The sequence below is a fragment of the Salvelinus namaycush genome, chromosome 4, assembly GCF_016432855.1.
Source record: "Salvelinus namaycush isolate Seneca chromosome 4, SaNama_1.0, whole genome shotgun sequence".
Lineage (NCBI taxonomy): Eukaryota > Metazoa > Chordata > Actinopteri > Salmoniformes > Salmonidae > Salvelinus > Salvelinus namaycush.
This window is the reverse complement of record NC_052310.1, coordinates 1,557,679-1,583,584: the sequence shown is the minus strand read 5'-3', so window position 1 is coordinate 1,583,584 and position 25,906 is coordinate 1,557,679. Positions and strand designations below refer to the sequence as shown.

Below are 25,906 nucleotides of genomic sequence, written 5' to 3'. Positions count from 1 at the left end.
CACCTGATCACGAATAAAGACACGGAATAGCCAAACACCACCTGACCACGGAATAAAGACCACTGGAATAAAGAGAGCACGGAATATAAGACCACGGAATAAAGACCCACCAGATCACGGAAGAAAAGACCACGGAATAAACACCACCTGTACCACGGAAATAAAAAAACCACCTGACCACCGGAATAAAGACCACCTGACCACGGAAACAAAGACCAGGAAATAAACACCAACCTGACCCCAGGAATAAAGACCACCTGACCACGGAATAAAAAAACCACGGAATAAGACCCACCTGACCACGGATAAAGCTACCACGGAATAAAGACCCACCTGACCACAGAATAAAGACCACCTGACACGAATAAAGACCACTGACCACACAGAATAAGACTCACCGACCACGAATAAGACCACGGAATAAAGACCCCCTGACCACGGAATAAAGACCCACCTGACCACGGAATAAAGACCACCTGACCACGGAATAAAGACCAACTGACCACGGAATAAAGACCACGGAATAAAACACGACCTGACCACGATAAAGACCCCACTGACAACGGACTTAAAGACCCACCTGACCACGGAATAAAGGACCACTGACACCACGGAATAAATGACCTGCCACTGACCACGGAATAAATACCCCACTGACCACGGAGTAAATACCCCACTGACCACGGAGTAAAGACCCCACTGACCACGGATAAAGACCCACTGACCACGGATAAATAAAGACCCCACTGACCACGGACTAAAGACCCACTGACCAGGAATAAAGACAGCCCACTGACCACGGAATAAAGACCCCACTGACCACGGAATAAAGACCCACTGACCACGGAAATAAAGACCACCTGATCCACGAATAAAGACCCACTGATCACGAATATAAGACCCACTGATCACGGAATAAAAGACCACGGAATAAACACCACCATGACCACGGAATAAAACACCTACCACGGAATAAAGACCACCTGACCACGGAATCAGACAGGAAAACCACCTGACCACGGAATAAAGACCACCTGACCACGGAATAAAGACCACGAATAAAGACCCACCTGACACGGAATAAAGACCACCTGACCACGGAATAAAAACACGGAATAAAGACCCACCTGACCACGGAATAAAGACACGGAATAAAGACCCACCTGTACCACGATAAAGCACACCTGACCACAGAATAAAGACCACCTGACCACAGAATAAGAACCACCAGGACCCACGGAATAAAGACACCACGGAATAAAGACCCACCTGACCCGGAATAAAGACCCACCGACACGGAATAAAGACCACCTGACCACGGAATAAAGCACCCACCTGACACGGAATAAAGACACCCACTGACCACGGAATAATAAAGACCACGGAATAAGACACAGACCACGACCACGGGAATAAAGACCACCTGACCACGAAGAATAAAGACACCACGGAATAAGACAACCACTGGACCACGGAATAAAGACCACTCCCACTGACCCACAGACGGAATAAGAACCACCGATCCACAATACACAAATAAGACCCCCACGGATAAAGACCCACCTGATCACGTGAATAAAGACCACCTGCACGAATAAAACCACCTGACACGGAATAAGACCCACACCGGATAGACCAGAATAATAAACACCACCTGACCACGGAATAAAGACCACGAATAAAGACCACCGAATAAAGACCCACCTGACCACAGGAATAAAAGACCCACCTGATCACGAAATGACCACGGATATAACGACCACCTGACCACGGATAAAAACCTAGACCACGAATAAAGACCACCTGACCACGGAACAAAGACCAGGAAATAAACACCACCTGACCACGTAATAAGACCACCTGACCACGGAAAAGACCACGGAACATAAAGACCCACCGACCACGGAATAAAGACCCACCTGACCACGGAATAAAGACCCCACTGACACGGACAAAGCACCACGGAATAAAGACCCACCTGACCACGGAATAAAGACCACATGAACCACAGAATAAAGACCCACCTGACACAGAATAAAGAACCACCGACATCAGGAATAAAGACCACGGAATAAAGACCACGGAAATAAAGCACACACCTGACACGAATAAAGACCACTGACCACGGAATAAAGACCCCACTGACCACGAATAAGACCACATGACCACCGGGAAATAAAGCCCCACTGACGACGGAATAAAGACCAACTGACCAGCGGAGTTAAAGACCACCTGTACCACGGAATAAAGACCCACCTGACACGGAATAAAGACCCACTGACCACGGAATAAATACACCACTGACCACGGATAAGACCCACTGACCACAGGATAAAGACGCCCACCTGACCACGGATAAAGACCCACGGACCACGAATAAAGACCCCACTGACCACGAATAAGACCCCATGACCACGAATAAAAGACCCACCTGACCACGGAATAAAGACCCACTGACCACGGAATAAAGACACCTGAGCACGATAAAGACCACCTGACCACGAATAAAGCCAACACGGAATAAAGACCCACACGGAATAAGACCCACCTGACCGACGAATAAAAGACCCGACTAAGACCACGGAATAAAGACCCACCTGACGCAAGGAATAAAGACCCACCTGACACGGAATAAAGACCACGGAATAAAGCCACCACCTGACCACGGAATAAAAACCACCTGACCACGGAATAAAGACCACTGACTCACGGAACAAAGTACCAGGAATAAACACACCTGACCACGGAATAAAGACCCCTGACCACGGACAATAAAGACCCACGGAAATAAAGACCCCACCTGACCACGGAATAACCACTGACCACGGAATAAAGACCCACCTGACACGGAATAAAGACCACGGAATAAGACCCACCTGACCACGGAATAAAGACCACCTGACCACAGAATAAGACCACCTGACCACAGAATAAAGAACACGGACCACGGAAATAAAGACCACGGAATAAAGACCCACCTGACCACGGAATAAAGACCACAACCTGACCACGGAATAAAGACACCACCGATCCACGGAATAAAGACCCACCTGATCACGGAAATAAAGACCACGGAATAACACCACGACCTGACCACGGAATAAAGACCCCACTGACCACGGAATAAAGACCCCACTGACCACGGAATAAAGACCCACCTGATCACGGAATAAAGACCACCTGATCACGAATAAGCCACGGAATAACACGACCTGACCACGGGAAATAAAGACCCCACTGACCACGGAATAAAGACCCCAATGACCACGGAATAAAGACCAACTGGACCACGGAGTAAAGACCCACCTGATCACGGAGATCAAGACCCACCGGACCACGGAATAAAGACCCACCTGACAGGAATAAGACTCCATGACCACGAATAAATACTCCACTGACCACGGAAATAAATACCCACTGACCACGGAGTAATACCCACTGGACCACGGAGTAAAGACACCTGACCACGATAAGACCCACCTGACACGGACGTAAAGACCCGGACCGGAACACGGAATGAACAGACCCACTGACCACGAATAAAGACCCCACTGCCCACGGAATAAAGACCCCACTGACCACGTGAATAAAGACCCCACTGACCACGGAATAAAGACCACCACTGACCACGGGAATAAAGACCCCTGACCACGAATAAAGACCCACCTGATCACGGAATAAAGACCCATGATCACGGAATAAAGACCACGGAATAAACACACTGATCACGGAATAAAGACCACGGAATAAAGACCACGGAATAAGACCACCGACCACGGAATAAAGACCACCTGACCACGAATAAAGCACCACGAATAAAGACCCCTGACCACGGAATAAAGACCACCTGACCACAGAATAACGACCACTGACTACAGAATAAAGAACCACCTAACCACGAATAAAGACCACGGAATAAGACCCACCTGACCACGGAATCAAAGACCCACCTGACCACGGAATAAAGACCACCTGACCACGGAATAAAGACCCACCGATCACGGAATAAAGACCACGAATAAAGACACACTGACCACGGAATAAGACCCATGACCACGGAATAAAGACCCCACTGACACCACACGGATAAAGACAACCATGACCACGGAGTAAAGACCCACCTGAACACGGAATAAAGACCACCTGACCACGGAATAAGACCACCGACACGGATAGACACACTGACCACGGAATAAATACCCACTGACCACGGAATAAATACCCCACTGACCACGGAGTAAAGACCCCACCTGACCACGGAATAAAGACCCCACTGACACGGAATAAAGACCCACTGACCACGGAATAAAGACCCCACTGACCACGAATAAAGACCCACTGACACGGAATAAAAGACCCCATGACCACGAATAAAGACCCCACTGACCACGGAATAAAGACCCACTGACCACGGAATAAAGACCACCTGACCACGGAATAAAGACCACCTGATCACGGACATAAGACCACCTGATCACGAATAAGACCACCTGATCCCGGAATAAAGACCACGAAATAAACACCACCTGACCACGGAATAAAGACCACGGAATAAGACCCACCTGACCACGGAATAAAGACCCACCTGAATCCACGGAATAAACACCACCGACCACGAATAAAAAAAACCACCTGACCACGGAATAAAGACCCACCTGACCACGGAACAAAGACACGGAATAAAACACCACCTGACACGAATAAAGACCACGACCACGATAAAGACCACGGAATAAAGACCCACCGACCCGGAATAAAGACCACGGAATAACGACCCACCTGACCACGGAATAAAGACCACCTGACACGGAATAAAGACCACCTGACCACGGAACAAAGACCACGGATAAAGACCCACCTGACCACGGAATAAAGACCACGGAATAAACACGACCGACACGGAATAAAGACCCACGCACGGATAAAGACCCCACTGACACGGAATAAAGACCCAAGACCACGGATAAAGACCCACCTGACCACGGAATAAAGACCACCGACCACGGAATAAAGACCCCACTGACCACGGAATAAAGACCCCCACTGACCACGAGTAAAAGACCCACACTGACCACGGAATAAAGACCCCACTGACCACGGAATAAAGACCCCACTGACCACGGATAAAGACCCACGACCACGAATAAAGACCCCACTGACCACGGAATAAAGACCCCACTGACCACGGAATAAAGACCCCACTGACCACGGAATAAAGACCCCACTGACCACGGAATAAAGACCACCTGACCACGGAATAAAGACCCACCTGATCACGGAATAAAGACCCACCTGATCACGGAATAAAGACCACCTGACACGGAATAAAGACCACGAATAAAACCACCGACACGATAAAGACCACGGAATAAAGACCCACCTGACCACGGAATAAAGACCACCTGATAGGAATAACAACCACCTGACCACGGAATAAAAAACCACCTGACCACGAATAAAGAACCACCGAACACGAAAAAAGACCACGGAATAAACACACCATGACCACGGAATAAAGACCACCTGACCACGGATAAAAGACCACGGAATAAAGACCCACCTGACCACGGAATAAAGACCACGGAAAAAGACCACTGACACGGAATAAAGACCACCTGACCCAATAAAGACCACTGACACGGAACAAAGACCACGGAATAAAGACCCACCTGACACGGAATAAAGACCACGAATAAGACCACCTGACCACGGAATAAAGACCACCTGACCCGGAATAAAGAACCACCGGACCACGGAATAAAGACCACGGAATAAAGACCCACCTGACACGGAATAAAGACCACCTGACCACGGAAATAAGAGACCACCTGACCACGAATAAAGACCCACCTGCATCACGGAATAAACACCACCTGACACGGAATAAAGACCACGGAATAAAGACCCACCTGACCACGGAATAAAGACCACCTGATCACGGAATAAAGACCACGGAATAAACACCACCTGACCACGGAATAAAAACCACCTGACCACGGAATAAAGACCACCTGATACGGAACAAAGACCACGAATAAACACCACCTGACCACGTAATAAAGACCACCTGACCACGGAATATAAGCCACGGATAAAGACCCACCCGACCACGGAATAAAGACCACGGAATAAGACGACACCTGACCACGGAACAAAGACCACGGATAAAGACCCACTGACCCGGAATAAAGACCACCTGACCACAGATAAAGACCACCTGACCACAGAATAAAGAACCACCGACCACGGAATAAAGACCACGGAATAAAGACCACGGATAAAGACCACCTGACCACGGAATAAAGACCCCACTGACCACGGAATAAAGACCAACTGACCACGGAATAAAGACCAACTGACCACGGAATAAAGACCAACTGACCACGGAGTAAAGACCCACCTGACCACGGAATAAAGACCCACCTGACCACGGAATAAAGACCCACCTGACCACGGAATAAATACCCCACTGACCACGGAGTAAAGACCCCACTGACCACGGAGTAAAGACCCACCGACCACGGAATAAGACCCCACTGACCACGGAATAAAGACCCCACTGACCACGGAATAAAGACCCCACTGACCACGGAATAAAGACCCCATGACCACGGAATAAAGACCCCACGACCACGGAAATAAAGACCACCTGACCACGGAATAAAGACCACCTGACCACGGAATAAAGACCACCTGATCACGGAATAAAGACCACGGAATAAACACCACCTGACCACGGAATAAAGACCACGGAATAAAGACCACGGAATAAAGACCACGGAATAAAGACCCACCTGATCACGGAATAAAGACCACGGAATAAACACCACCTGACCACGGAATAAAAACCACCTGACCACGAATAAAGACCACCTGACCACGAACAAAGACCAGGATAAACAACCACCTACCACGGAATAAAAGACACCTGACACGGAATAAAAACCACGGAATAAAGACCCACCTGACCACGGAATAAAGACCACGGAATAAAGACCCACCTGACACAGAATAAAGACACCTGACCACAGAATAAGACCACCTGACCACAGAATAAAGAAACCACCGGACCACGAATAAGACCACGGAATAAAGAACCCACCTGACCGGAATAAAGACCACCTGACCACGGAATAAAGACCCACCTGACCACGGAATAAAGACCCACCTGATCACGGAATAAAGACCACGGAATAAACACGACCTGACCACGGAATAAAGACCCCACTGACCACGGAATAAAGACCCACCTGACCACGGAATAAAGACTCCACTGACCACGGAATAAATACCCCACTGACCACGGAATAAATACCCCACTGACCACGGAGTAAATACCCCACTGACCACGGAGTAAAGACCCCACTGACCACGGAGTAAAGACCCCACTGACCACGGATAAAGACCCCACTGACCACGGAATAAAGACCCCACTGACCACGGAATAAAGACCCCATGACCACGGAATAAAGACCCCACTGACCACGGAATAAAGACCCCACTGACCACGGAATAAAGACCCACCTGAGCACGGAATAAAGACCCCACCTGACCACGGAATAAAGACCCACCTGATCACGGAATAAAGACCACGGAATAAACACCACCTGACCACGGAATAAAGACACCTGACCACGGAATAAAGACCACCTGACCACGGAATAAAGACCACCTGACCACGGAATAAAGACCACCTGACCACGGAATAAAGACCACGGAATAAAGACCCACCTGACCACGGAATAAAGACCACCTGACCACGGAATAAAAACCACGGAATAAAGACCCACCTGACCACGGAATAAAGACCACGGAATAAAGACCCACCTGACCACAGAATAAAGACCACCTGACCACAGAATAAAGACCACCTGACCACAGAATAAAGAACCACCGGACCACGGAATAAAGACCACGGAATAAAGACCCACCTGACCACGGAATAAAGACCCACCTGACCACGGAATAAAGACCACCTGACCACGGAATAAAGACCACCTGACCACGGAATAAAGACCCACCTGATCACGGAATAAAGACCACGGAATAAACACCACCTGCACGGAAAAAGACCCACCTGACCACGGAATAAGACAACGGAATAGACCACCTGACCACGGAATAAAGCCACCTGACCACGGATAAATAAAAAAAAAGAACCACGACACGGAATAAAGACCACGGAAAGTAAGAACCCACCTGACCACGATAAAGACCACGATACCACGAAAGACCACCTGAACCACGGAATAAAGACCCACCTGATCACGGAATAAAGACCACGGAATAAACACCACCGGACCACGGAAAAGACCCCAAAAAGACCACCAATAAAGACCCACCTGAGCCACGGAATAAAGACCCACCTGATCACACGGAATAAAAGACACGATAAAACACCGACACGAATACGACACGGAATAAAGACCACCTGACCACGGAACAAAGACCACGGAATAAACACCACCTGACCACGAGAATAAAGACCACCTGACCACGAATAAAGACCACGGAATAAAGACCCACCTGACCACGGAAATAAAAGACCCACCTGACGGAATAAAGACCCACCTGACCACGGAACAAAAGAACACGGAATAAAAAAAAGACCCACCTGACCACTGGAATAAAGACCACCTGACCACAGAATAAAGAACCTGACCACAGAAAAAGAACCACCGGACCACGGAATAAAGACCACGGAATAAAGACCACGGAATAAAGACCCACCTGACCACGGAATAAAGACCCACCTGACCACGGAATAAAGACCCCACCTGACCACGGAATAAAGACCCCACTGACCACGGAATAAAGACCCCACTGACGACGGAATAAAGACCAACTGACCACGGAGTAAAGACCACCTGACCACAATAAAGACCCACCTGACCACGGAAATAAAGACTCCACCGACCACGAATAAAAACCCATGACCACGGATAAAGACCCCACTGACCACGATAAAGACCCCACCTGACCACGGACTAAAGACCCTGACCGGAATAAAGACGACCACGAAAGAACTGACCACGCGAATAAAGACCCACTGACCACGGAATAAAGAACCACTGAGCACGGAATAAAGACCACCGCCAGGAATAAAGACACACCTGATCACGGAATAAAGACCACGGAATAAACACACTGCCACGGAATAAAGACACGGAATAAAGACCACGGAATAAAGACCCACCTGACCACGGAATAAAGGACCCACCTGATCACGAATAAAGACCACGGAATAAACACCACCCGACACGGAATAAAAAACCACCTGACCACGGAATAAAGACACCACCTGACCACGGAAACAAAGACCACGGAAATAAAACACACTGACCACGGCTTAAAGACCCACCGACAAGAATAAGACCACGGAATAAAAGACCCACTGCCCACGAATAAGACCACGGAATAAAGACCCACTGACACGGACACAAGACCACGGAATAAAGACCCACTGACCACGGAATAAGACCACACTGACCACAGAATAAAGACCACCTGACCACAGAATAAAGAAACCACGGACCACGGAATAAAGACACGAATAAAGACCCACCTGACCACGGAATAAAGACCACCCGACCACGAATAAAGACACACTATCACGGAATAGACACTGATCACGAATAAAGGACACGAATAAACACACCTGACCACGGATAAAGACCCCACTGACCACGGAATAAAGACCAACTGACCACGGAATAAAGACCCACCTGACCACGGAATAAAGAACCACTGATCAAGGAATAAAGACACGGAATAAACCGACCGACCACGGAATAAGACCCCAATGACCACGGAATAAAGACCCCACTGACCACGGAATAAAGACCATGACACGAGTAAAGACCCAACTTGACCACGAAAGTAAAAGACCCACCTGACCACGGAATAAAGACCCACCTGACACACGGAAAAGACCCCACGGACACGGAATAAATAACTCACCTGACACGGAATAAATACCCCACTGACCACGGAGTAAATACCCCACTGACCACGGAGTAAAGACCCCACTGACCCGGAGTAAAACCACCTGCCACGGAATAAAGACCACTGACCACGGAATAAAGACCCACTGACCACGGAATAAAGAACCCACTGACCACGGAATAAAGACCCACTGAGCCACGGAATAAACCACTGACCACGGAATAAAGAACCACCTGACCGGAATAAAGACCACAACTGACCACGGAATAAAAGACCACTCTGACCAGGAATAAAGACCCACGATACGGAATAAAGACCCAGCATGATCACGGAATAAAGACCACGGATAAAACACCACAGACCACGGAAATAAAGACCACGGAATACAGACCACGGAATTAAAAGACCACGGACCTGACCACGGAATAAAGACACGCCACATGACCACGTAAGAATTAACAGACCACGGAATAAAGGACCCACCGACCACGGAATAAAGACCACCTGACACAGAATAAAGACCACCTGACACGGAATAAAGAACCACCGACCACGGAAAAAGACCCACGGAATAAAGACCCACCTGACCACGGAATAAAGACCCACCTGACCACGGAATAAAGACCCACCTGACCACGGAATAAAGACCCACCTGATCACGGAATAAAGACCACGGAATAAACACGACCTGACCACGGAATAAAGACCCCACTGACCACGGAATAAAGACCCCACTGACCACGGAATAAAGACCAAAGACCAGAGTAAAGCCACCTGACCACGGAATAAAGACCCACCTGACCACGGAATAAAGACCCACTGACCACGGAATAAAGACCCACCTGACCACGGAATAAAGACCCCACTGACCACGGATAAATACCCATCTGACCAAGGAGTAAAGACCCCACCTGACCACGGAATAAACGACCCGATAAGACCACAGGAATAAAGACCCCACTGACCACGGAATAAAGACCCCACTGACCACGGAATAAAGACCCCACGAACACGGAATAAAGACCCACTGACCACGGAATTAAAGACCCACTGACCACGGAATAAAGACCCACTGACCACGGAATAAAGACCACCGACCACGGAATAAAGACCACCTGATCACGGAATAAAACCCACCTGATCACGGAATAAAGACCCACCTGATCACGGAATAAGACCACGGAATAAACACCACCTACCACGAATAAAGACCACGGAATAAAGACCCACTGACACGGAATAAAGACCCACGGATCACGAATACGACACGGAATAAACACACCTGAAAGGTAAAACCACCTGACCACGAATAAAGACCACCTGACCACGGAAAAGACCACGGGAATAAACAGACCTAACGGAATAAAGAAACCTGACCCCGAAATAAAGACCACCGGAATAAAACCCACCTGACCACGGAATAAAGAACCACCTGACCACGGAACAAAGACCACGAAAAAAGACCCACCTGACACGGAAATAAAGACCACCTGACCACGGAATAAAGACCACATGACCACAGGAAAAAAGACCAACCTGACACGAACAGACCACGGATAAAGACCACCTGACACGGAATAAGACACGTAAGCACCCTGACCACGGAATTAAAGGACCACTGACACGGAATAAAGAACCACCGGACCACGGAATAAAGACCACGGAATAAAGACCCACCTGACCACGGAATAACAAGAACAACCGACCACGAATAAAAGACACACTGACCACGGGACTAAAGACCCACCTGATCCACGGAATAAAGACCAACGGCGAATAAAGACCACCTGACCACGGAATAAAGGACCACGGAATAAAGACACTGGAAGAATAAAGACCACCTGACCACGAATAAAGACCACCTGATCACGGAATAAAGACCAAAGAATAAACACCACCTGACCACGGAATAAAGACCACGGAATAAAGACCACGGAAGTAAAGACCCCACCTGACAGAATAAAGACCCACCTGATCACGGAATAAAGACCACGGAATAAACACCACCTGACCACGGAATAAAAACCACCTGACCACGGAATAAAGACCACCTGACCACGGAACAAAGACCACGGAATAAACACCACCTGACCACGGAATAAAGACCACGGAATAAAGACCCACCTGACCACGGAATAAAGACCCACCTGACCACGGAATAAAGACCCACCTGACCACGGAACAAAGACCACGGAATAAAGACCCACCTGACACGAATAAAGACACACTGACCACGAATAAAGACCACCTGACCACGGAATAAGACCCACCTGACACGGAATAAAGACCCACCCGACAAATAAGACCACGGAATAAACGACCGACCACGGATAAAGACCCACCTGACCACGGATAAAGCCCCACTGACCACGGAGTAAAGACCCCACTGACCACGGAATAAAGACCACACTGACCACGGATAAAGACCTGACCACGGAATAAAGACACCCTGACCACGGAATAAAGACCACCTGACCACGGAATAAAAGACCACGGAATAAAGACCCACCTGACCACGGAATAAAGACCCACCTGATCACGGAATAAAGACCACGGAATAAACACCACCTGACCACGGAATAAAAACCACCTGACCACGGAACAAAGACCACGGAATAAACACCACCTGACCACGGAATAAAGACCACGGAATAAAGACCCACCTGACCACGGAATAAAGACCCACCTGACCACGGAACAAAGACCCACCTGACCACGGAACAAAGACCACGGAATAAAGACCCACCTGACCACGGAATAAAGACCACCTGACACAGAATAAAGAACACTGACACGAATAAAGAAACCACCGGAACCACGGGAATAAAGACCACGGAATAAAGACCCACCTGACCACGGAATTAAAGACCCACTGACCACGGAATAAAGACCACCTGACCACGGAATAAAGACCACTGATCACGGAATAAAGACCCACCTGATCCACGGAATAAAGACACGGAATAAAACACCTGACCACGGAAATAAAGACCCATGACCACGGAATAAAGACTCCACTGACCACGGAATAAAACCCCACTGACCACGGAATAAATACCCCACTGACCACGGAGTAAAGACCCCACTGACCACGGAAGTAAAGACCCCCAACGGACCACGAATAAAGACCCACTGACCACGGAATAAAGACCCCACTGACCACGGAATAAAGACCCCAATGACCACGGATGAAGACACATGACCACGGAATAAAGACCACCTGACCACGAGTAAAGACCCACTGACCACGGAATAAAAGACACTGACCACGAATAAAGACCACGGAATAAAGACCACGGAATAAAGACCCACCTGACCAGGAATAAGACACCTGACCACGGAATAAAGACCCCCTGACCACGGAATAAAGACCACCTGACCACAGAAAAAGACCAAGGAACAGAATAGAACCACCTGACCACGGAATAAAAGACCACCTGACACGGAATAAAGACCACCTGACCACGGAATAAAGACCCACTGACCACGGAATAAAGGACCACCTGACCACGAATAAAGACCACCTGACCACGGAAGAATAAAGACCACCTGACCACGGAACAAAGACCACGGAATAAAGACCCACTGACCACGGAAAATAAAGACCACGGAATAAAGACCACCTGACCACGGAATAAAGACCACTGACCCGGGAATAAGAACCACGGACCACGAATAAAGACCACGAATAAAGACCCACTGACCACGGAATAAAGACCACCTGACCACGGAATAAAGACCACCTGACCACGGAATAAAGACCCACCTGATCACGGAATAAAGACCACGGAATAAACACACCTGACCACGGAATAAAGGACCACGGAATAAAGACCACGAATAAAGACTCCGACACGGAATAAAGACCCACCTGATCACGGAATAAAGAACCACGGAAAAACACCACCTGACCACGGAATAAAAACCACCTGACCACGGAATAAAGACCACCTGACCACGGAACAAAGACCACGGAATAAACACCACCGACCACGTAATAAAGACCACCTGACCACGGAAAAAAAGACACGGAATAAAGACCCCTGACCACGGAATAAAGACCACGGAATAAAGACCACCTGACCACGGAATAAAGACCCACCTGACACGGAACAAAGACCACGAATAAAGACCCACCGACACGGAATAAAGACCACCTGACCACGGAATAAAGACCACCTGACCACAGAATAAAGAACCACCGGACCACGGAATAAAGAACACGGAATAAAGACCACCTGACCACGGAATAAAACCCATGACCACGAACTAAGACCCCACTGACACGAATAAAGACCCCACTGACCACGAAATAAAGACCAGGACCACGGAATAAAGACCACACTGACCACGGAATAAAGACCCACCTGACCACGGAATAAGACTCCTGACGGAATAAAGACCATGACCACGGAATAAATACCCACTGACCACGGAATAAAATACCCAACTGACCACGGGAGTAAAGACCCACTGACCACGGAATAATACCCCACTGACCACGGAATAAAGACCCCACTGACCACGGAGTAAAGACCCCACTGACCACGGATAAAGACCCACAGACCACGGAATAAAGACCCCATGACCACGGAATAAAGACCCCACTGACCACGGGAATAAAGACCCCACGACCACGGAATAAAGACCCCACTGACCAACGGAATAAAGACCACCTGACCACGGATATAAAGACCACACTGACCACGGAATAAAGACCACCTGATCAGGAATAAAGACCACGGAATAAACACCAACCTGACCACGGAATAAAGACCACGGAATAAAGACCCACTAGACCACGGAAGAATAAGACCCACCTGACACGGAATAAAGACCACGGAATAAAAACACCACCTGACCACGGAATAAAAAACCACCTGACCCCGGAATAAAGACCACCTGACCAGAAACAAAGACCACGGAATAAACACCACCTGACCACGGAATAAAGACCACCTGACCACGGAATAAAGGACCACGGAAATAAAGACCACCTGACACGGAATAAAGGACCACGAATAAGAACCACCGACCACGAATAAAGACCCACCTGACCACGGAACAAAGACCACGGAAAATAAGACCACCTGACACGGAATAAAAACCACCTGACCACGGAATAACGACCACCCGACCGGAACAAAGACCACGGAATAAAAACCACCTGACCACGGAATAAAGACCACCTGACCACGAATAAAGACCACGAATAAAGACCCACCTGACCACGGAAAAAGACCACGAATAAAGACCCACCTGACCACGGAATAAAGAACCCACCTGACCACGGAACAACAGACCACGGAATAAAGGACCCACCTGACCAGGAATAAAGAACCACCTGACCACAGAATAAAGACCACCTGACCACAGAATAAAGAACACCGGACCACGGAATAAAGACCACCGGACCACGGAATAAAGACCAATAGACAGGAATAAAAGACCCACCTGACCACGGAATAAAGACACCACCTGACACGGAATAAAGACCCCTGACCACGGATAGACGACACGAATACCCACTGACGACGGAATAAAGACCAACTGACCACGGAGTAAAGAACCCACTGACCACGGAATAAAGACCCACCCTGACCACGGAATAAAGACTCCACTGACCACGGAATAAAATACCCCACTGACCACGGAGTAAAGACCCCACTGACCACGAGTAAAGACCCCACCTGACACGGAATAAAGAACCCACTGACCACGGAATAAGACCCCAATGACCACGGAATAAAGACCCCACTGACCACGGAATAAAGACCCCACTGACCACGAATAAGACCACCTGACACGGAATAAAGACCACCTGACCACGAATAAAGACCACCACTGATCACGGAATAAAGACCACGGAATAAACACCACCTGACCACGGAAATAAAGACCACGGAATAAAGACCCACGGAATAAGACCCACATGACCACGGATAAAGACCACCTGAACGGAATAAGACCAGAATAAACACCACACTGACCACGGAATAAAAAACCACCTGACCACGGAATAAAGACCCACCTGACCACGGAACAAAGACCACGGAATAAAACCCACTGACCACGGAATAAAGACCACCTGACCACGGAATAAAGACCACGGAATAAAGACCCACCTGACACGGAATAAAGACCACGGAATAAAGACCACCGAACCAACAGACACGAAAAAGACCCACGACCACGGAATAAAGACCACCTGACCACAGAATAAGACCAACTGACCACAGGAATAAAGGAACCACCGGACCACGGAAATAAAGACACGGAATAAAGACCCACGACCACGGAAATAAAGACCCACCTGACCACGAGAATTAAAGACCCACCTGATCACGGGAATAAAGACCACGATTCACGGGAATAAAAAGACCACGGAATAAACACCACCTGACCACGGAATAAAGACCCCACTGACCACGGAATAAAGACCCCACTGACCACGGAATAAAGACCCACCTGACCACGGAATAAAGACCCACCTGATCACGGAATAAAGACCACGGAATAAACACGACCTGACCACGGAATAAAGACCCCGACCCGGAATAAAGACACTGCACGAATAAGACCACACTGACCACGGATAAAGACCACCTGACCACGGAATAAAGACCACCTGACCACGGAATAAACAGACCACGGAAAAGACTCCACTGACACGGAAAAAACTCCACTGACCACGGAATAAATACCCCCTGACCACGGAATAAATACCCCACTGACCACGGAAAAGACCCACGTAAGACCACACGACCAGGAGAAAGACCCACCTGACCACGGAATAAAGACCCCACTAAGACCACGGAATAAAGACCCACTGACCACGGAATAAAGACCACCACGACCACGAATAAAGACCCCCTGACCACGGAAATAAAGACCCCACGACCACGGAATAAAAACCGACCACGGAGACCACTGACACGGAAAAGACCCACATGACACGGAATAAAGACCACCGACCACGGAATAAAGACACGGAAAATAAACACCACCTGACCACGGAAATAAAGCGCACCACATAGGACCACGGAATAAAGACCCACTGACCACGCGAATAAAGACCACCTGACCACGGAATAAAAGACCACGGAATAAAGACCACCTGAACACGGAATAAAGACCACTGACCACAGAAAAAGACCACTAACACAGAATAAGACCACCGAACCACGGATAAAGACCCACCTCTGACCACGGAATAAAGACCCCACCTGACACGGAATAAAGACCCAGGCACGGAATAAACACACCTGACCACGGAATAAAGACCCACTGACCACGGAAATAAAAGACCCCACTGACCAGAATAAAGGACCAACTGACACGGAAAAAGACCCCCTGACCACAGGAAATAAAGACCCCACCTGACCACGGAATAAACGACCCACCTAGACCACGAATACAGAAGACCCACTGACTCACGGAATAAAGACCACGGAATAAAACCACCTGACCACGGAATAAAGACCCTGACCACGGAATAAAAGACCCACTGACCACGGAATAAAGACCACACTGACACGGATAAAGACCACACGGACCACGGAATAAAGACCACCTGACCACGGAATAAAGACCCACCTGAAAGGAAAAAGACCACACTGACCACGAATAAAGACCACCTGACCACAGGAATAAAAACCCACGACCACGGATTAAAGAACCCACCGACCACGGAATAAAGACCCACTGACCACAGGAATAAAGCCCTCCTGACCCACGGAATAAAGACCCCACTGACACGGAATAAAGACCACACGGACCACGCGAATAAAAGACCCCACTGGACCACGGATAAAACACCGACACTAAGACCACGGAATAAAACACACTGACCACGGAATAAAGACCCCACTAGACCCACGGAATAAGACCACCTGACCACGGAATAAAGACCCACCTGACACGGATAAAAGACCCACCTGACACGGGAATAAAGACCCACCTCAGGAATAACACGCACGAATAAAGACCACGGTAGGAAGAACCACCGACCGTAAAGACCACGGAATAAAGACCACGAAATAAAAGACCCACTGACCACGGAATAAAGACCCACCTGACACGGAATAAAGGACACGATAACCCACTGACCACGGAATAAAATGACCACCTGACCACGGAGATAAAGACACTGACCACGGAAAAAAGACACACGGAATAAAGAACCACCTGACCACGGAATAAAGACCACCTGACCACGGAATACAATGACCACGGAGGATAAAGACCCCACCTGACCACGGAATAAAGACCACGCGAATAAAGACCACTGACCACGGAATAAAGACCCACCTGTACCAGGAAAAAGACCACGGAATAAAGACCCACTGACCACGGAATAAAAGACCACCTGACACGGAATAAAGACCACCTGACCACGGAATAAAGACCACCTGACCACGGAATCAAAGACCACGGTAAAGACCCCACACTGACCACGGAATAAAGACCACGGAATAAAGGAACCACCTGACCACGGAATAAAGACCACCTGACACGGAATAAAGAAACCACCGAAGACCACGGAATAAAGACCCACGGAATAAAGACCCACCTGACAAGGATAAAGACCACCGGACCACGGAATAAAGACCACTGACCACGGATAAAAGACCCACCTGATCCCGGAATAAAGACCACGGAATAAACACCTGACCACGAATAAGACCACGGAATAAAGACCACGGAAATAAAGACCCACCTGACCACGAATAAAAAGACCCACTGACACGGAATAAGACCAAGAATAAACACCACCTGACCACGGAATAACACTGACCACGGAATAACCCAGACCACGGAGATAAAGACCCACCTGACCACGGAATAAAGACCCCACGCTGGCACGGAATAAAGGACTCACACGGATAAAACACACCTGACACGGAATAAAAAAGACCCCCTGACCACGCGAATAAAGACCACCTGACCACGGAAAAAGACCACGAATAAAGACCCCACTGACCACGGAATAAAGACCACGGAATAAAGACCCACCTGACCACGGAATAAAGACCCACTGACACTGGAAATAAAGACACCCTGACCGTAGACCGAATCCACGGGATAAGCAACCGACCACGGAATAAAAGACCACCCTGACAGCTAACGAACTACAAGGATAAGCACCGACCACGGAATAAAGCCCACCTGAATCACGGAATAAAGACCCACCTGATCACGGACATAAAGACCACGGAATAACACGACTGACCACGGAATAAGGACCCACCTGACCACGAGTAAAGACCCATACTGGTAATGTATGAGGCATGCTGCAGTCTTCATGATGACTCACCATACTGGTATATATGAGGCATGCTGCAGTCTTCATGATGACTCACCATACTGGTAATGTATGAGGCATGCTACAGTCTTCAGATGACTCACCATACTGGTAATATATGAGGCATGCTGCAGTCTTCATGATGACTCACCATACTGGTTATATGAGGCATGCAGTCTTCATGAGACTCACATACTGGTAATATATGGAGGCATGCTACAGTCTTCATGATGACTCACCATACTGGTAATATATGAGGCATGCTGCAGTCTTCATGATGACTCACCATACTGGTAATATATGAGGCATGCTACAGTCTTCATGATGACTCACCATACTGGTATATATGATGGCATGCTGCAGTCTTCATGATGACTCACCATACTGGTAATATTGAGGCATGCTGCAGTCTTCATGATGACTCACCATACTGGTAATATATGAGGCATGCTAGCAGTCTTCATGATGACTCACCATACTGGTAATATATGAGGCATGCTGCAGTCTTCATGATGACTCACCATACTGGTAATATGAGGCATGCTACAGCTTCAGATGACTCCCATACTGGTAATATAGAGGCATGCTGCAGTCTTCATGATGACTCACCATACTGGTAATATATGAGGCATGCTGCAGTCTTCATGATGACTCACCATACTGGTAATATATGAGGCATGCTGCAGTCTTCATGATGACTCACCATACTGGTAATATATGAGGCATGCTGCAGTCTTCATGATGACTCACCATACTGGTAATATATGAGGCATGCTAGCAGTCTTCATGATGACTCACCATACTGGTAATATATGAGGCATGCTGCAGTCTTCATGATGACTCACCATACTGGTAATATATGAGGCATGCTGCAGTCTTCATGATGACTCACCATACTGGTAATATATGAGGCATGCTGCAGTCTTCATGATGACTCACCATACTGGTAATATATGAGGCATGCTGCAGTCTTCATGATGACTCACCATACTGGTAATATATGAGGCATGCTGCAGTCTTCATGATGACTCACCATACTGGTAATATATGAGGCATGCTGCAGTCTCATGATGACTCACCATACTGGTAATATATGAGGCATGCTGCAGTCTTCATGATGACTCACCATACTGGTAATATATGAGGCATGCTGCAGTCTTCATGATGACTCACCATACTGGTAATATATGAGGCATGCTGCAGTCTTCATGATGACTCACCATGCTGGTAATATATGAGGCATGCTGCAGTCTTCATGATGACTCACCATACTGGTAATATATGAGGCATGCTGCAGTCTTCATGTGACTTCACCATACTGGTAATATATGAGGCATGCTGCAGTCTTCATGATGACTCACCATACTGGTAATATATGAGGCATGCTGCAGTCTTCATGATGACTTCACCATACTGGTAATATATGAGGCATGCTGCAGTCTTCATGGTGACTTCACCATACTGGTAAATATATGAGGCATGCTGCAGTCTTCATGATGACTCACCATACTGGTAATATATGAGGCATGCTGCAGTCTTCATGATGACTCACCATACTGGTAATATATGAGGCATGCTGCAGTCTTCATGATGACTTCCCATGCTGGTAATATATGAGGCATGCTGCAGTCTTCATGATGACTCACCATACTGGTAATATATGAGGCATGCTGCAGTCTTCATGATGACTCACCATACTGGTAATATATGAGGCATGCTGCAGTCTTCATGATGACTCACCATACTGGTAATATATGAGGCATGCTGCAGTCTTCATGATGACTCACCATACTGGTAATATATGAGGCATGCTGCAGTCTTCATGATGACTCACCATACTGGTAATATATGAGGCATGCTGCAGTCTTCATGATGACTCACCATACTGGTAATATATGAGGCATGCTGCAGTCTTCATGATGACTCACCATACTGGTAATATATGAGGCATGCTGCAGTCTTCATGATGACTCACCATACTGGTAATATATGAGGCATGCTGCAGTCTTCATGATGACTCACCATGCTGGTAATATATGAGGCATGCTGCAGTCTTCATGATGACTCACCATACTGGTAATATATGAGGCATGCTGCAGTCTTCATGATGACTCACCATACTGGTAATATATGAGGCATGCTGCAGTCTTCATGATGACTCACCATACTGGTAATATATGAGGCATGCTGCAGTCTTCATGATGACTCACCATACTGGTAATATATGAGGCATGCTGCAGTCTTCATGATGACTCACCATACTGGTAATATATGAGGCATTGCTGCAGTCTTCATGATGACTCACCATACTGGTAATATATGAGGCATGCTGCAGTCTTCATGATGACTCACCATACTGGTAATATATGAGGCATGCTGCAGTCTTCATGATGACTCACCATGCTGGTAATATATGAGGCATGCTGCAGTCTTCATGGTGACTTCCCATGCTGGTAATATATGAGGCATGCTGCAGTCTTCATGATGACTCACCATACTGGTAATATATGAGGCATGCTGCAGTCTTCATGATGACTTCCCATGCTGGTAATATATGAGGCATGCTGCAGTCTTCATGATGACTTCCCATGCTGGTAATATATGAGGCATGCTGCAGTCTTCATGATGACTCACCATACTGGTAATATATGAGGCATGCTGCAGTCTTCATGATGACTCACCATACTGGTAATATATGAGGCATGCTGCAGTCTTCATGATGACTCACCATACTGGTAATATATGAGGCATGCTGCAGTCTTCATGATGACTCACCATACTGGTAATATATGAGGCATGCTGCAGTCTTCATGATGACTCACCATACTGGTAATATATGAGGCATGCTGCAGTCTTCATGATGACTCACCATACTGGTAATATATGAGGCATGCTGCAGTCTTCATGATGACTCACCATACTGGTAATATATGAGGCATGCTGCAGTCTTCATGATGACTCACCATACTGGTAATATATGAGGCATGCTGCAGTCTTCATGATGACTCACCATACTGGTAATATATGAGGCATGCTGCAGTCTTCATGATGACTCACCATACTGGTAATATATGAGGCATGCTGCAGTCTTCATGATGACTCACCATACTGGTAATATATGAGGCATGCTGCAGTCTTCATGATGACTCACCATACTGGTAATATATGAGGCATGCTGCAGTCTTCATGATGACTCACCATACTGGTAATATATGAGGCATGCTACAGTCTTCATGATGACTCACCATACTGGTAATATATGAGGCATGCTGCAGTCTTCATGATGACTCACCATACTGGTAATATATGAGGCATGCTGCAGTCTTCATGATGACTCACCATACTGGTAATATATGAGGCATGCTGCAGTCTTCATGATGACTCACCATGCGGGTAATATATGAGGCATGCTGCAGTCTTCATGATGACTCACCATACTGGTAATATATGAGGCATGCTGCAGTCTTCATGATGACTCACCATACTGGTAATATATGAGGCATGCTGCAGTCTTCATGATGACTCACCATACTGGTAATATATGAGGCATGCTGCAGTCTTCATGATGACTCACCATACTGGTAATATATGAGGCATGCTGCAGTCTTCATGATGACTCACCATACTGGTAATATATGAGGCATGCTGCAGTCTTCATGATGACTCACCATACTGGTAATGTATGAGGCATGCTACAGTCTTCATGATGACTCACCATACTGGTAATGTATGAGGCATGCTGCAGTCTTCATGATGACTCACCATACTGGTAATATATGAGGCATGCTGCAGTCTTCATGATGACTCACCATACTGGTAATATATGAGGCATGCTACAGTCTTCATGATGACTCACCATACTGGTAATATATGAGGCATGCTGCAGTCTTCATGATGACTCACCATACTGGTAATATATGAGGCATGCTACAGTCTTCATGATGACTCACCATACTGGTAATATATGAGGCATGCTGCAGTCTTCATGATGACTCACCATACTGGTAATATATGAGGCATGCTGCAGTCTTCATGATGACTCACCATACTGGTAATATATGAGGCATGCTACAGTCTTCATGATGACTCACCATACTGGTAATATATGAGGCATGCTGCAGTCTTCATGATGACTCACCATACTGGTAATATATGAGGCATGCTGCAGTCTTCATGATGACTCACCATACTGGTAATGTATGAGGCATGCTGCAGTCTTCATGATGACTCACCATACTGGTAATATATGAGGCATGCTGCAGTCTTCATGATGACTCACCATACTGGTAATATATGAGGCATGCTGCAGTCTTCATGATGACTCACCATACTGGTAATATATGAGGCATGCTGCAGTCTTCATGATGACTCACCATACTGGTAATATATGAGGCATGCTGCAGTCTTCATGATGACTCACCATACTGGTAATATATGAGGCACGCTGCAGTCTTCATGATGACTCACCATACTGGTAATATATGAGGCATGCTGCAGTCTTCATGATGACTCACCATACTGGTAATATATGAGGCACGCTGCAGTCTTCATGATGACTCACCATACTGGTAATATATGAGGCATGCTGCAGTCTTCATGATGACTCACCATACTGGTAATATATGAGGCACGCTGCAGTCTTCATGATGACTCACCATACTGGTAATATATGAGGCATGCTGCAGTCTTCATGATGACTCACCATACTGGTAATATATGAGGCATGCTGCAGTCTTCATGATGACTCACCATACTGGTAATATATGAGGTATGCTGCAGTCTTCTCTCATAACACTTTGAAGTGATGCCACACTTAGATTTTGAGCTATACAGATTTGTGCTGTAAATAAATCCCTGACCAAGATCAATATTTCTCTCTCTCACTCAAAAAGGTTTCAAAGAGATAGACATTTCAAGTGTTATATTACCAGCCGTTTTAGCAAATAGTTGTAGTACTAATGTTTTTTTATTTTTTTATTTAACCTTGTAGGGTCTCTTTCTCCATTCTCGCTTACTCTCTCTCACCCTCTGTCTCTCTCCATCCTCTCTCTCACCCTCTGTCTCTCTCCACCCTCTCTCTCTCTCCATCCTCTCTCTCACCCTCTGTCTCTCTCTGTCCTCTCTCTCACCCTCTGTCTCTCTCCATCCTCTCTTACCCTCTCTCTCTCCACCCTCTCTCTCTCACCCTCTCTCTCTCCATCCTCTCTCACCCTCTGTCTCTCCATCCTCTCTCACCCTCTGTCTCTCTCCATCCTCTGTCTCTCCATTCTCTCTCTCTCACCCTTTCTCTCTCCATTCTCTCTCTCACCCTCTTTCTCCATCCTCTCTTTCTCACCCTCTCCCTCTCCATCCTCTGTCTCTCACCCTCTGTCTCTCTCCATCCTCTCTCTCTCACCCTCTGTCTCTCTCTCTCTCTCTCCACCCTCTCTCTCTCACCCTCTCTCTCTCCATCCTCTCTCACCCTCTGTCTCTCTCCATCCTCTCTCACCCTCTGTCTCTCTCCATCCTCTCGCACCCTCTGTCTCTCGCCATCCTCTGTCTCTCCCCATCCTCTCTCCATTCTCTCTCTCTCACCCTTTCTCTCTCCATTCTCTCTCTCTCACCCTCTCTCTCTCTTCATCCTCTTTCTCACCCTCTCTCTCTCTCAACCTTTGTCTCTCTCCATCCTCTCTCTCAACCTCTCCCTCTCCATCCTCTGTCTCTCACCCTCTGTCTCTCTCCATCCTCTCTCTCTCACCCTCTGTCTCTCTCCATCCTCTCTCTCTCACCCTCTGTCTCTCTCTCTCTCTCCACCCTCTCTCTCTCACCCTCTCTCTCTCCATCCTCTCTCACCCTCTGTCTCTCTCCATCCTCTCTCCATCCTCTGTCTCTCTCCATCCTCTGTCTCTCCCCATCCTCTCTCTCCATTCTCTCTCTCTCACCCTTTCTCTCTCCATTCTCTCTCTCTCACCCTCTCTCTCTCTTCATCCTCTCTTTCTCACCCTCTCTCTCAACCTCTCCCTCTCCATCCTCTGTCTCTCACCCTCTGTCTCTCTCCATCCTCTGTCTCTCACCCTCTGTCTCTCTCCATCCTCTCTCTCTCACCCTCTGTCTCTCTCTCTCTCTCTCTCTCACCCTCTGTCTCTCTCCATCCTCTCTCTCACCACAGAAGGTGCATCAGCTTCTAAAACAAGACACAGCCCTCAGAGTCCACCAGGCCATCTCCCTACCCCTCCAGTGAGGCCTTCTGGTCCAAAGAACAAGCCAGGTCCAGGTGGTTCTATGTCCAGTCACAGCAAGCCAGCAAGCACTGGCTCAAGCAGGACCAACAATATCAAGGTATCCCTGGTACAGGTCCTGTCCCCGTCCCTTGTCCAATTAAAGTACAGGCCTTGTCCTACCCCTGTCCCATTAAAGTACAGGCCTTGTCCTATCCCCGTCCCTGGTCCCATTAAAGTACAGGCCTTGTCCTATCCCCGTCCCTGGTCCCATTAAAGTACAGGCCTTGTCCTATCCCCATCCCTGGTCCAATTAAAGTACAGGCCTTGTCCTACCCCTGTCCCATTAAAGTACAGGCCTTGTCCTATCCCCATCCCTGGTCCCATTAAAGTACAGGCCTTGTCCTATCCCCGTCTCCTATCCTCTAGTCCCATAAATTATTTAATCCTAGTCTTATAA

The 25,906-nt window shown here is 47.7% G+C and overlaps 1 protein-coding gene across 1 annotated transcript in view; it reads left to right on the top strand.

Moving 5' to 3' along the window:
* The window catches only part of LOC120046051 (spastin-like), a 55,759-nt gene that overhangs the window by 8,533 nt on the left and 21,320 nt on the right, over positions 1-25,906 (top strand). The window contains exon 4 of the mRNA XM_038990968.1: positions 25,398-25,567. Coding sequence (XP_038846896.1) covers positions 25,398-25,567 — 170 coding nt within the window. The remainder of the gene's footprint in view (positions 1-25,397; positions 25,568-25,906) is intronic.